Source organism: Schistosoma mansoni, chromosome W, assembly GCF_000237925.1.
Source record: "Schistosoma mansoni strain Puerto Rico chromosome W, complete genome".
Taxonomy (NCBI): Eukaryota; Metazoa; Platyhelminthes; class Trematoda; order Strigeidida; family Schistosomatidae; genus Schistosoma; species Schistosoma mansoni.
The window spans coordinates 53,446,826-53,461,791 of record NC_031502.1 but is presented as its reverse complement, the minus strand read 5'-3'; the positions used below and the strand labels follow the sequence as shown (position 1 = coordinate 53,461,791).

The following is a 14,966-nucleotide window of genomic DNA, read 5'->3' as shown; positions in this document are numbered from 1 at the left end:
AGCGCTCTGGCGCGAGACTGGTAGGTCCTGGGTTTAAGTCTCGCTCGCTTGCGGGATCGTGGATGCGCACTGCTGAGGAGTCCCACAATAGGACGAAACGCCGTCCAGCGCTTCCAGGTTTTCCATGGTGGTCTAGCCTCAATTGACTCATGATTACAACTATGTTAATATAAGATGAGTTGAAGAAATAGTTCTGAAATATGTTTAATAATATTATAATCTGATTTAACAAGACAGCCGCTCAGTGGTTCCTGATGCTTAATGTATGTCTAACGTGTATCGGTTCGTGATAGTAACGGAAAATAAATTTATTAAATCGTGAATAGAATTAATTGCGGAGTATAAGGTTAAATATTTAATTCCCATACTGTTTGCTTCTGTTATCAAAAAGAGTCGAAGGTTAACCATTGACCCATTTTCACTCAAAGGGCAGAGTCAAACAGTCTAATTGGTTTCCCTGGATCTTAAAAAGACAGAAATACTTTGAGCTCAATCATTTCATTCACGTTGTATCTCATACCAACCAAGTGGTGTTACTTAACTCAAAAGACTATTTTTTCCTCAGAGATGAAAATTCTCGGGAATATGTCAAATAAAACCTGTAGATGGTCGCCCTTCAGACCTTAAAATGAACATGTTTTTACACATACACTTGTATTGATATCATTTGGGCGAAACCAGTATAAACAAGGCATAAGATTCTATACTAACTTCAATGAAAAATAATGACTTAAGTAAACGATAATACTACTCCCTTTCTGTCAAATTATATAAAAGTATAATTACTAATTGATTATTTAAGATTACTTGAAAAATTATCCTAGATATATTGAAATGATGGGGAAGCTAATATAGTTTAAAAGTATTTAAGTGATGCTTCATTCTCTAAATTGAATGATTTGATACAAAAGCTTTCACAGCTTTTCCTGACAACTTACTTACTTTACTTACGCCTGTTACTCCCAATGGAGCATAGGCCGCCGACCAGCATCCTCCAACCCACTCTGTCCTGGGCCTTCCTTTCTAGTTCTATCCAATTTTTGTTGACTTTTCTAATGTCTGTCTCCATTTCTCTATGTAATATGTTCTTCGGTCTTCCTCTTCTCCTTTGGCCTTCAGGATTCCATGTGATTGCTTGTCTTGTGACGCAATTGGGTGATTTCCTCAAAGTGTGCTTAATCCACTTCCAGCGCTTCTTCCTGATTTCTTTCTCTGTTGGAATCTGGTTTGTTGTCTCCCACAGTAACTTGTTGATGATAGTGTCTGGCCAACGGATCCGAAGTATTTTGCATAGACAACTGTTAATAAACACTTGTATCTTCTGGATGATGGCTTTCATAGTTCTCCACGTCTCCGCCCCATACAGTAGAATTGTCTTGACATTTGTATTGAAAATTCCGATCTTGGTGTTGGTTGACAATTGTTTGTCAGACAACAGTGATATATATTTCTTCAAAATGTATATACTGATAAAGAGTGAATTCAAATAATGGGTATAAGTAAATCAGATTATGAATTAAAAGTACTTCCATCTTCATAATCAATTGATAACTTGAAATATTGGTTTTACACTTCAGTTCCTAATTTGCATGATAATAAAATTTTTGTACATCAATTATTATCGGAAAAGATTTGATCATATATTTATGTAATACACGGAATTCATTTTAAACAAAAATACAAACGATGTAAATTATACTTTTTCTGTTATACAATGAAGTGCTACCCAAAGAATTGATTGAAATTAACACCCAAGAAGACATAACTAACCTGACTTTAAAAAAAAAATTTACTATGCTAGAAATTTAAAAAGTAGACTTTGCAAACGATAAAAAGAATTTAAACGAATCTTGACAAATTCAATGTATTTTCCATAGTAAATACCACAATGTCATTTAAAATGTTCATCTCATTAAAATTACTGCACATGTATATATATGTGTATGAATATCCGTGTACTCCGTTTGTATGTTAGAAACAAACGGGTTTACATAATGCACATTTTTAAAAAATACTGTGGATTAGAGGAAGCACATCTGCTTGTTATCGATATATCGTAGTTCTGATAATATTCGCCTTCTTATTACACTATCAAAATTTATCAAAGGGACTAACTACTTTAAGTATATAAAGGTATTTTTAGATCTAAATGAAAAATATACTATTTATCTACGGTGATTTTGTTATATCCCGTGGAGATTTATGAATGGTAACTTTGAGAACTGTTTATGGACCAATATGATATGTATATTTCCTATAGTATAATTGTTAAGTAACTAAACTATTCATATTCTTGTCCCTCATATTATAAGCTTTATTTTGACCTATAGACTATTATTATACGATTTACCATTCTTGAGTTGTCCCTAGTCCATTAGTTACTATTCCCCCTATTCACAGCCACATTTGGCTAAATCTTGTACAAATGCTATTTTCTATTTTATGGCACGATGTGGTCAGTTTGATTGGTATATAAACCCAGTATTTTTGAGAATAATGATTCATATTGCAGAGGCTGTTATTGGTGTTCTGGACTCAACTGACTGAGCTAGGCAGAAATCAGGACTGATAAGTACTCAAGACTGCTCATACTGCTTTTCGTGTATCATTGCTCTGATCGATAATTCACTCCTCTCTCATTAGCGGGGATCATCACGTCATATACTAAACAGGACACGCACTCAATCGATATAACAGATTTTTCCTCACGGCTGCACATTATTTTTGTTAATAGTATTGTAGTGTGTAACTCCGCCTGGAACCCCTCTGGGACTACTGCCGGTCCCAAGCCCGGATAAAGGAGGAGGGTTGTACATAGGGTTAGCGATCCCATTCCGTAGAAAACTAACTCGCTAAAAGTACCTAAGAGATTGTGTTGTGTGCTACTGATGTCGACGGACATAAGTAGTATGTATTATCAGTCGAAAGTGGGATGCCTGGCAGCAAAAAGTTGAGAAAATCGAGGAAAAAAGAACGAGAACAGAAAGCGATTGGTATGGAAATGAAAGAACGATAGTCTGAAATAATTGATGGAAATTTTGAAAATGGAGTATTCACTGTGTGGCTTTCAGATTTTATCAAGAAATTATGTAATGAGTCGAAATACGTTTGGTTGTTCCCATTGGTGTTCACGTTCACTACAATATTAAAATTCTACCTGCGAGAGAGGCTATTGGCTTAACATTTCCACGTTTACTGTTGTCTCGTATTGTTGTTATTACTATGTTAATTCTCCGACCTTAATAAACAATTTGTGTCTTTATGTTTTATGTAGGGAATTCCACAATGCTTATAAGTCTAGGTCACAAGGGTGCATCTATAACCTTGAGTGAACTGATGCTGCCTGTGTGATACGAATTCACGTCATCAAACTTCATAACCTTAGACGTTACCACTGGGCTACTCGACCCCCGACACTTTACTGACGAGTTCTAAATAGCACGGAATCTAGGTCCAGGGTTTTCTATCGACTTCCTCCAACTAATTAACGTCTTAACTTTAATTTCATTCAGAATAATGATGTTGTTACAAATTGATCGATAGAAACCGATTGACACTAAAAGATTTGACAAAGATGACATTGCTCACAATCACTGATGAACCAATTTTAAATTGTGAATTTATTCACCCTTGTTCAATTTAACAGATGTATTTTCATACCATAGAAAACTAACTAATAGTATGGTTTAATTCGAACTTTTTAGCACCTAAGTCACTTAGTCTGTAACTAGGTTAAATGAGTTTGGGTCATTCATGATATATTATTAATTGTTTCTACTAGTCAAGTATATATTCTAATCACGTAATCATATCGGATTATAAAAGTAATAAAGGACAAAAAATATACAGCCCAATGTTATTTTAAAGCTACTTTTCACTCTCAGTTGATACAACAGTTTCATCTTGGTTTTTAACTTCATAAAAATTCATACTCACGTCCAACATTCGCACGCGAGACTGGAGGCCATGGGTTCGAATCCTACGATCGGGATCGTGGATTCGCACTGCTGAGGAGTCCCACAATAAAACGAAATAGCCATCCAGTGCTTCTAGGTTCTCAATGGTGGTCTAATATCAATCGGTTCATGATCTCAATCAAAATCATAATAATCTCCACAACCCCATACTGAAGATTTAAACTGTTATCACAATCTAGTTACTAAATTAATAAAAGAAACATGATAAACGTTTAGTTTTTTATATTCTGTGAAATCGATGAAAAACGTAAAAAATATTGATTAATAAGGTAAAATTCAGTTTTAATATTATGAATTGGTGAAATTCACAATTTTGTAGAGATCTATTTCAGTAAGTTTTCAACATTAAGTTACAGCAATTGACGAACTATTGAAAACTAGAAAGTGGGATAGAGCTGAGGATCATTGTGCCTCTTAGTGGATATAATAGTTTAGAATACTGAGTTGGATGGAATCCAGTACTATAGGTTTAAAATTTCGGTCAGTTTGTGGTCTATAGAGACAATTAATTAATTTAATCAGTATTATCTGTTTCATACACAGAGTGACTGAAATCCATCAGCCACGATTTCTCACTGAAATCCTGGTAGTTCATCTAGAAGTCGTGACTAGTGAGGTTTAGCCAAGTTAGATGTGAGTTGTATATCACCGAAGTAAGATAATAAAAGTATTCAGTGCTACTTGATGATTAGTACTACACTACTAGTATTCAGTCGTGATGCAAATAATCATTAAACAGAAATATTGTTTACAATGAAGTGAATGATCTCATTCTAATCGGATTGAAATCCTGTAATAGATGTTCATTCCAGCTAACACTTATTATAATTAAATCTATTTATAGGATACTTTGAATCTAAACACACTAGCTAAGTGAATGAAGGTATAACACATTTATAAGTCAGTCATACATTACGATACATGTGAGAATCAGGAACAATAGTTAGGTTTTACCTTCACTGAATTATGAGTAACCTACAAAACTCGTACTAAATGTTCACTTATACGTTAAGTGTTTATAGTATTACAAGCAAAGAATTAAGAATGTGTTATTTAGTGGGTTTTGAAAGAAAATAAAATTAAATGTTCAAATAGAGTTGTTATCTAAATTCACTTAGTATTGTTTTGTTTGAATCTTCCCATTGATGTTTTAGGACTACAACTGGTCAGTCTCTAATTGGCATACGTGCATACTGTGCGTATTGCCTCAATATAGCCTGAATTCACAAGCATTGTAAGCAAAGATGGATAGTGGCTAGCAGTGGAATCCAGGATGCGCGTTTCGTCCCATTTGGGACTCGTCATCTGGATGTACCTGCATCTCAGAGTTGATGTTCACTCTGGGACTCGAACCCAGTACCTTTCATCCAAAGTTCTTATCTGCTGCATTTCCTGTTCTCATAATACAAAAATGGACAGAACAGATTTACCTCAAATTCTTCAAAGTCAAATTATCACGAAAAATATCGAAAATAACATTTTAAAAGCACAGACTATATAATTATGAACCATGGTGATCGATATCGTATCATATTTCAAAACACCGATTTTCGGTCAGCCTAATAGCACAGCCAATAATTGGTTTACATATGTATGAAAGAATTAGCCAATATGTTCATGAGTTGATTGTGATCAACACCTTTCTAGATTTCTCACAGTGGTCTTACAGCAAAAACTACGTCCTTTATTATCTAGCACTTCATATGGAAGTATCTTATCAATATTTCCTCCATCGAACAAACATACAGGCTATTTTTTCCACATTTGTCAATCTAACTGGGACTGTATAGCAAGTGATATCGACCGATGTCCCAGGAAACTGCATTTCCACATTTATAAGAAGCTTCAAGTCCAGCTTAGTAAATGAATAGTTAAGTGTTCAAACAACTCGACCTTAGCACATTTAGTTCAAACAGACCACAAATGTTGCATGGACAAGTTACTCCGAATAATCTCTTAAAAGCCATTAGGCTCATAGTCTTTTAAATGGCATAAAAGTAGTCATAGAAAGTTAAACTACTGGAGTTCTGCAGAATTATGTTCTGTTGCTTCTCTTACTTTGGTCAGTCTCAAAACACAATTATAAGATAATCGAATTTGCAAATGTTTATATCCTATCCTCGGCTAAATGGTCACTACACATACTCTCTACTTGAAATAATAGCATGATTATGTTTAAAAACGTAGTGATCTAGACAACAAATATTTGTAATGTGGCGCAAAAGAGTTTAGTGTGGTAATCAAGTGTTGACTTTATTGACTAGTCAATATCATACAGACCTTTAATCTATAAACACAGGAAACCCAAGTCACATCGATGGAACATCAACAGACTAACAATCCACAAAAAGAGTTGGGTACACACGCTATTCAGAACCAAAACCCATTAAAGGACTCGTGCTACGTGAAAAATAGGAGAAACACAAGTTTGTTCCGTTTCCAGTAAAATAGCTAACAAAGCGATATCCTATCATCAACTCATCCCTAAAAATCAAATCGTCCTGCTATAAATAGAAGACATTTTGATAGTCCTTTCCAATCAATGTTACCAACAAACCGACACAAGCAGTTTACTCCGTCTTACGCAGAAGATAGACAATTGAAACATCATCTTCAAGAGTGAACGCCCACTTCATCATGAACATAGACTAGCGGTGAAATATGACATATTACCACTTATATCAATTCACATACGTAAGTATGGGCACGAATTATGTTGAGTAAACGTAAAAATTATGAATTGAGGAAGTTCTGGGAATGAAAGACAGTTGTTAAAGGCAACAAATTCAGGTCAATCTTCTACAAGCACGAATATCAACACAGACTTAATTTACCACACCATAAGAAAAAAAATCAATCAGTTACGTAACAAGAAGTAGACTGATTAAGACAGTCAGAGAAACCTCAGACACAAATAAAGGCAGTAAAACGTGCAAAGATAAGCAGTTATAAAAAAAGTATCATCAGAACAGACTGAAGATACCACAGGTATTGTAGTTTGACAACACTTTACCAGTAACACCTTCTATAATTTAATCGCGCCCACCCAGTGAAATCAAAAGTCAGAAGCGAGGAGGTTGGAAGATATATTTGATAGATTGTCAATATATCGAGGAGTGACTGATCTAATCTGGCTAGTGATCACAGGAGATGTTGAACACGCCGTTACAAACCGTAATTTGGTGCAGATGCATGACCGAACGCCTTCAGCTAGTTGAGTCCATTAAAACTAATGTGGTCAGCATCCAATGTCGAACACTTACAGAGCTATTGATTTTGGGGATTTATTTACAACTACAGGACTGATTTAGCACAAGTGAAGTAATTAAGTAGTTCACTTCTGTGTAGTAAGCTTTAATGATACTTTCCAGAACGACATCAATAGGTTCCGAACTAAATACTCCAGTTCACAGAACAAAACACAAGCTAGAACAATCACTTAGGTTTTGAATAACATTTAAACAAGTATTTTTTTAAATATTAGTGTTACTTACCACCTCGTGTTTGATTAAACGGTATGTTGGTTACTAAGCTACTCACAAGTATTTTTAAATAAAATTTTATAGTATTACAATTACCTAGCAACACTCCGGAAATCCCAAGTCATTAGATCATTGAATCAGTGTTACAACAAATTGACTGGATTTTGCATGACCATTCAAGATCGTAAAATGACTGAAGTTAGACTTGCACACCATTTGATTTCAGCTCAGCATTTGCTGTGAGACTGGACGTCCCGCGTTCACTCCCAGGTGGGGTCGTGGATGAGTGCTGCTGAGGGTTTCCGAAACGGAATGAAACAAGCTTCCAGTGGTTTCTTGTTTTCAAAGACCATTTATGATCTATACTGCAGACTTCATATGCTCAAAAACTGATACAAACAAAATTCACATTTTTTTCACAGACACTTATTATTTTATTCGCATAGACTGAATAAATACACTTGGAAGCTTTTAAAACTTTTACCATTCTTCTGTAATGTTGAGGTGTAGTCATCAACGATGATATATGTATATGTATCACTTTGTCATTTAAAACTGCTTTTTAAGAACTCAGTTTATCAGCGACATTCATGATAGAAAGCGGTGCTGATTAAGAGAATAAACTATTTACAGTCATCTAACAAATAACTCAAAGAGTTTGCATAAAATATTTATCGCAGAGATCCGTTAAGATCACACAAATCTTTAAATAGAATGCACGTGAATCTCCTTAGATGTCCAAAATTATAAGTCTGTATCTTGAGAATTAACGATACCAGTAGTACTTCTAAGAATACTGCTGGTCCATAGTACGAGTAAAGGAGGAGGGTTGGACATCGAGTCGGCAACACCATCTCGTAGAAAAAAAGATTGCTATAAAAGGCTAACCACATCAAACAAACTAAACCATTTAAACTCTTTCCTCTAATTCGAAATGCACAACATCGGGTATCATGGGACGACATGAACTGACTGGCAGGAACGAACGAAAATCGTGACAGAGTTGCATATTTAAATTGATCCAACAAAATGGTTATAGACAACACAATATTCCCACACAAACGAATACACAAAGGTTCAGAACTATGTGTAAGACCTAGCAACGACAGTGGAAAACGCTGCGACACAAGGAAATATCTAACAACTACAAGACACAACGAAGAAACTAACAGGTAAATATTGTATACCACAGTGACCAGTCAAGGACGAAGAAACCAAGCCAATCGCTAGGATTCAAGAACAGAGAAACAGATGGGTAGAACACTTTGAATACCTCCTGAATAGGCCAACTCCATTGAATCAACTGGACATCGAAGCACCACATACACACATCTTTCTATCAATCTCACTCCACCAACGATCGAAGAAATCAGCATGACCACCAGACAAATCAAGAGTGGGAAAGCAATACGACCTGACAATATACATGCTGAAGCAACAAACTCACACATAGAATTAACTGCAAACCCGCTCCACAATCTATTCAGGAAAACAAGTGTCACTGACAGACTGGAAACAACAATATCTTATCAAGATATCAAAGAACGCAGATCTGAACAAATGTGAAAACTACAAACGCATCACACTACTCTCGCTACCAGGAAACGTTTTCAACAGTTTTGATGAACCGGATGAAGGATTCAGTAGACAACCCAACTTTCACATCAACAGACTGGATTCTGTAAGGATCGGTCGTGCACAGACCAAATCGCAACACTACGGATCATCGTTGAACAATCAATTGAATGCAGTGCGCCACTATACATCAAATTCCTTGACTGTGAGGTGTTTCACAGTGTGGATAGGGGAACATTAGGAAACCTTCTTTGACACTGTGGTACACACTGCTTACTCTCACCCTTCCTCTCTATTATGGTGGTTCACTAGATTATGAATACCTGCACGTCTCAGAGGAAACACGGAATACAATAAACAGCTTCGATGCAACTAGACGATTTGGACTTCACACATCACCTAGTAAGTACTTCTATATCACACACATACACACCAACAAATTCACATCAAGACAACAAGTGTAGCAACAGCAACAACAACCTCTGTAGCAGAATACTTCAACATTCACAACGGATAAAGCAATATCCTCAAATGCAACATGGGGAACACCAACACAATCAATCACACTTGATGGAGAACCTCTGTAAGTCGTCGAAACTTTCATTCACCTGGACAGCAGCATCATCGATGAACAAGGACGATCTGATGCAGACGTAAAGACAAGGATTGGCAAAGAAAGTGCAGCTTTCCTACAGTTGAACAACATACACAACTCAAAACAACTCTCTGTCAACCAATATCAATGTCACAATCTTCAATACGAAAGTCAAGACAATCAGTTCTACTGTGAGAAACTGAAACTTCTACAACTACTACAACCATCATCAAAATAATAAGAGTAGTTATAAACAATTCTCTACGAATGATAATCAATGTCCGTTGTTGATCGGATACCATCAGCAACAGTCTACTGTGGCAGAGAACAAACCAGCTTCCAGTTGAAGAGGAAATCAGGAAAGGACATTGGAGGTGGATAAGACATATGTTGCGTAAATCGTCAAACTGCCTCACGAGGTAAGCGCTATCTTGGAATCCTGAAGTGAAACGGGAAAAAGACAGACCAAAGAACACACTACGCCGAGAATTGCAAGCAAACATAAAAAGGATGAATAACAATTGGTAAGGATTGTGCAGGACAGAATTCGACGGGGAACGCTGGTGGGGCCCTATGCTTCTACATGAGGGGTAACAGGCTAAGTAAGCACTTTGAGAATCGATTGCTTCATTCGAACTTCCTGTTGTTTCTTTCTGATAAATAGGTCCAATTAGAAATCGGTCAAATGATAAATGCATGTGACCAACCCACAAAGGACCTTCACTTCTAAGGAATGAAACGACATTGATGACTTAATTTTCTAAGGGGTATATATATGTATATATCCCCAAGAAAATTAAGCTATCAACGGTTTATTTATCGTTCCAGGAATGAGTGTTCACACATGTTGACCTACTTAGTTCATAAACCTCATTTCTCACCCTCGTGTATAGGAGGATTGCATATTAGTATCAGATACGGACACTGAAAGTAATAATATTTTCAACTAATTACTCCTGAAAAGCCTAACAATCAAAATGCCTTCAGCCAGTCAGTTACGAGTATGAGGGCTAATATCACTTCTCGGTTGCCCACACCGTGGAGTAGTTCTTGAGGGACCTGAAAACGAAGTTGGATTAGTGTTGATCTTAACGACCTGGAAGCGTGACCGCAGTGCCCAAGGGACAACTGCTTGAGGCCGGTCACGCACGGCCTTTTTGTGTTAGCTCCGTTCTTCAAAAAAATCTTACCGCCGGAGACGGATATCCGTGGGATAAGGTGAGGTGTGCATTTTTAGGGTCGACCTTTTCTAACCCCACTCTTCCTTGTGGGAAGGCAGCATCGCTGTTATGCCGGTTGTCTGAAGGAAACACCTTACCGCTGTCACACCTCTGTACAGTCAGCAGTACGACTTCGCCCTCAGACCTTGGGTTTGCTGCTTTTAGTCTCACCGCTCTTCAACCGACCTGCCTGGCATGGTAGGACCTTGAGGAACAATTGTTCCAGCCAGTATAACTCGATTGGTTCATCACGATAGGCAAGCCCGACCACCACGTCAAGGTAGCAGCAACGGTCGAGACCAAAATGCCTTAATCACTTTTATACAAGACATTTAAGATTGTTTTAAATAATACCCATTAAAGTAGTACCTCATTATAATTAAACACAAATTACTATTACAAACCATTATTTCATTAAAGAAAAGATAACAAAAGAAATAAACTAAGTAAACTGATACATACGCGCTAATCAATCATCCAATTTAAGAATGCAAATGTTACAAGTAAGGTAATAATATTAATAATAATGACAAAAGTAGTAACAAGTTACAATATTACTAATAGCAATAACAATGACGAGTTTAACAACAAGTGGTATCATATGCAATTCATAGTTACATAACCCATTAAGAATATAAATAATAAATAGTATATGTATATATATTATACTTGTACACAATTTTATCACAGTAGAGATAAAGAAGAAGAATGAGAAATGCAAATTCATGACTAGTAAAATTAGTATTATTACTTAAAATATTCAAAATCATAGAATATCAGTAAAAGGAGAATATATATATACCTACTTATGGAAACTACGTATTTGGTAAGAATAATGTATAGAAGAGAAGAAGAGAAAAAGCACACGATGAATGTTATACATGTGTGCATACATACAAATTAAAATAATCCCTAGAAAGTAATGAAAAGTTGTGTATATTGTATTGATTGAACTAGTGTAATAGATAGAATTGGACTTTTTGAAAGAAGATAAAAACATTAATATTGCATGCATAATCTAAGAATAGTGTGTTCTTTTTTAATTAGAAAAGAAGAGGAAGTTAATTTAGCGGAAAGAGAGAACTAGATAAAAACAATTTTTCTGTAAATAAGTAAATAACTAAACAAATAAGTTAATAATTATTCTAAATAAATAGATAAGGAATATATATATATATATATATATATATATGCAATTCACTAGGGACGGTGCTTTTCTATGGTGAGACAACTTTCAAGAGAACAGGGCAATACAAAAGATAATTGAATTGACACAACAAGTAACATTCACAGAGATAGAGAGAAATTAGTTTATGGGATAGTATAAATGTTAAAAGAAATATCATGCATTAAATTTCACTCTTGGAATGATTATATTTATATACATATATCTCTAGATAGCTATCTACATACATATGCAGACTTACAATTATATGAAGATAAAAGTAAATGGAAATAGACAAATTAATAAATGCATCATTACAAGGATATTCTGACAATAGAACACTGAATATTAAGTAAAAAAGGTTACTATTATTGATATTATATGGTGTAGTCAAGGAATAAAAGAATGTAAGTAATGAGATATGTTTTCCTTTTTTTCGCATACAAAGTATACACGCAAAAAAATAAATATGATTTGATAAGATCATTTACTATGAATTCTGTGAAGACAGAAACGATTGTGAAATATATATAACTTCTTGATCTGCCATTACAACTAAAAACTTTTTTAAATTTACGGCGTATGTGAAGTAATGATTAGGCTATTAAGTGGTACTGTACAACAGTAATCAGGTACAGATCTGGAGCGATGCATAACTTTACGAGGAGATGTACATTTAAATTCATTTTGCCAAGGTGGCCAATGAATATCAGCTTTTTGTTCGACAGTTGGTCGGTGATCAACGCTAACAATAGACGATCTACAAGATGGCATGAATATACTGTGATGAGGAGTTGATGTAGTAGGTTGAGGTGTATCTGTCCGATCATTTTGTACATTAGAAGGTACAGGTGTATTCAGTACACGACCATTAACCATATATAAACCCTGAGAATGCCGCTTGCGTAGACGGTGTTGGCGATAAAGCCGGTGACATTTCGCACAAATAATACATGGTACAGCAACCATGATAAATGGAGCAGCAACCAGTAATAAAATCGTTAATCCAGTAAATACACTGACAACCTGATTATAGGCGCAAACAAAATACATGAATAGACAAGATAATAAAGTCTAACAATATGTGAGAGAAGACTAGTATGGTTTACAGTTAATCACAACGAACAAATCGAAGAAATCACTAGCTTTACAAAAATAATCAATCGTAATTGGATTAGTAATGAAATCAAGAAGAAAAGGGATAAGTTGATGTCTGTACCCACCTTTTCATGTTATCTAATGCAACTAGCATTGGTAACTTAAGAGTTAGACGCAAACTTATTGGAACCGCTAACTAGGATGTTTTATACTCAAATTAGATGTTTGTCTACATAACGTTTATGCAGTTACAAGTTTAAAGACAATCAGTAGAAAACTTTGAACCTGAGTTTAACACTAGTTGAGAATCATCAGTAAAGGATATTAGCAATAGTGTGAGAAGTGATGCTTACCTAAGACATTTAAACATGTGTCACTCACTGGGATATTTGAGCAGCTTATCATCAGAAAAAGAAACTTAAGCTATTAGAATATTGCAACACGAAGGTGGAAACCCTCACTAAAAAAACAGACTTATTACGATAAAATCATTCCGTCAAACACATAAAACTGAAGAAAATATCTTAAAAATCAAATTGCAACTATGCCTAAAAGTCAAAGGTAAATATGGAGTATTTCACACAAAAAAGACGGCAATTATAACCTATGAAATGGAACCTGACGTTAATTTGATAGAGTAAAAATATCGAAATGCTATTATTCTATACAACAGTTTCGTAGTAAAGTAGAATTGCTATGAAAATATACAAACCTTGATCGATATAAATACTTTTCAGCGTTATTAAGTCATAGGTTCAAACTCTGACCATTTAATTCAACCTGGGAAACCGCGTAGTACCACTAATCATCACATAACTATATCGGGTGTACTACTAGGCGACTTAACCAACGAATGAGTGAACATCTACCAGCATGGTTTAGGAAGAGTCAGGTAAAAACAATACGCAGTTCTATCTAAGCACATCTAATTGATAGTGGTTATAATGTAAATAAATCGAAATCATTTCGAGTGATCTGTCGTATACCTCCATCATTTCCCAACGGAGTTCGTTCCCGTCTCCTTCATATAACTGAAGCCATAGGAATTCGTACATTTCACCCCAATTTATGTGTATAGAAGAAATTTGTAACCCTCCTATTCCTTACATGGCCGGACATAACTTAATGACATTATTATTAATATTTTTAAAATTTTATTTTTAATTTTGTTATCATTGTATAGAGTTGAGGGAATGACACGCAATTGGTATAAAAATGCATGAACAATTATAATTGGAGATATGGATGGATATTTGCAGAACGAACAGTGAAGATTGAGACGATTGATTGTTATTTTGGGAATTAACTGTTCACTATATGATATTCTGTAATGTTGTGCTAAAATACATTCGATTGTCGCCGCTCGTGTTCTTGTTCACTATACTACTTATTAGATTTCATGTAAATCACTATTCATATGATAAGTCAAATACTAAGACTATTGGAGTATAGATATCCGTTTAACAATATTATTATTATTAAAGAGCATATTTGGTTAAAATCTAACTTATATGTACAGCTATAAATCATTAACTCATCTAACTATAACTGAGATTGATTGTAAACATAGTACTAGACATGTTTTATTTATTATTTATTTGACCACATAAATATTGGTACAATGAGGCACCAGATATATATACACCACACAAAAACTTGTCATTTCACTTAGTTGTGTGAGAGCTATGATACTCCCGGGTGCCCAGACCGAAACAGGTGGTTTTCTTAAGGGGCCACACCGGGAGCCTTCGACGTAAAAGTCTGATTCCCAAGGCAGTGGAGCGTTGTAAGGAGATGTAGTCCCATGGTAGCCGGTGACTAACGATTGGTTCAAACGCCATTTGTTCCTTCTGG

General features: G+C 35.3%; 1 protein-coding gene across 1 annotated transcript in view; it reads right to left on the bottom strand.

The window, feature by feature from the left end:
- Window positions 1-12,587: 12,587 nt before the first annotated feature.
- Window positions 12,588-14,966, bottom strand: part of Smp_163130 (putative transmembrane 9 superfamily protein member) — a gene marked incomplete at both ends in the record, with an annotated part of 36,806 nt that continues 34,427 nt past the window's right edge. The window contains one exon of the mRNA XM_018790154.1: window positions 12,588-13,040. Coding sequence (XP_018655525.1) covers window positions 12,588-13,040 — 453 coding nt within the window. The remainder of the gene's footprint in view (window positions 13,041-14,966) is intronic.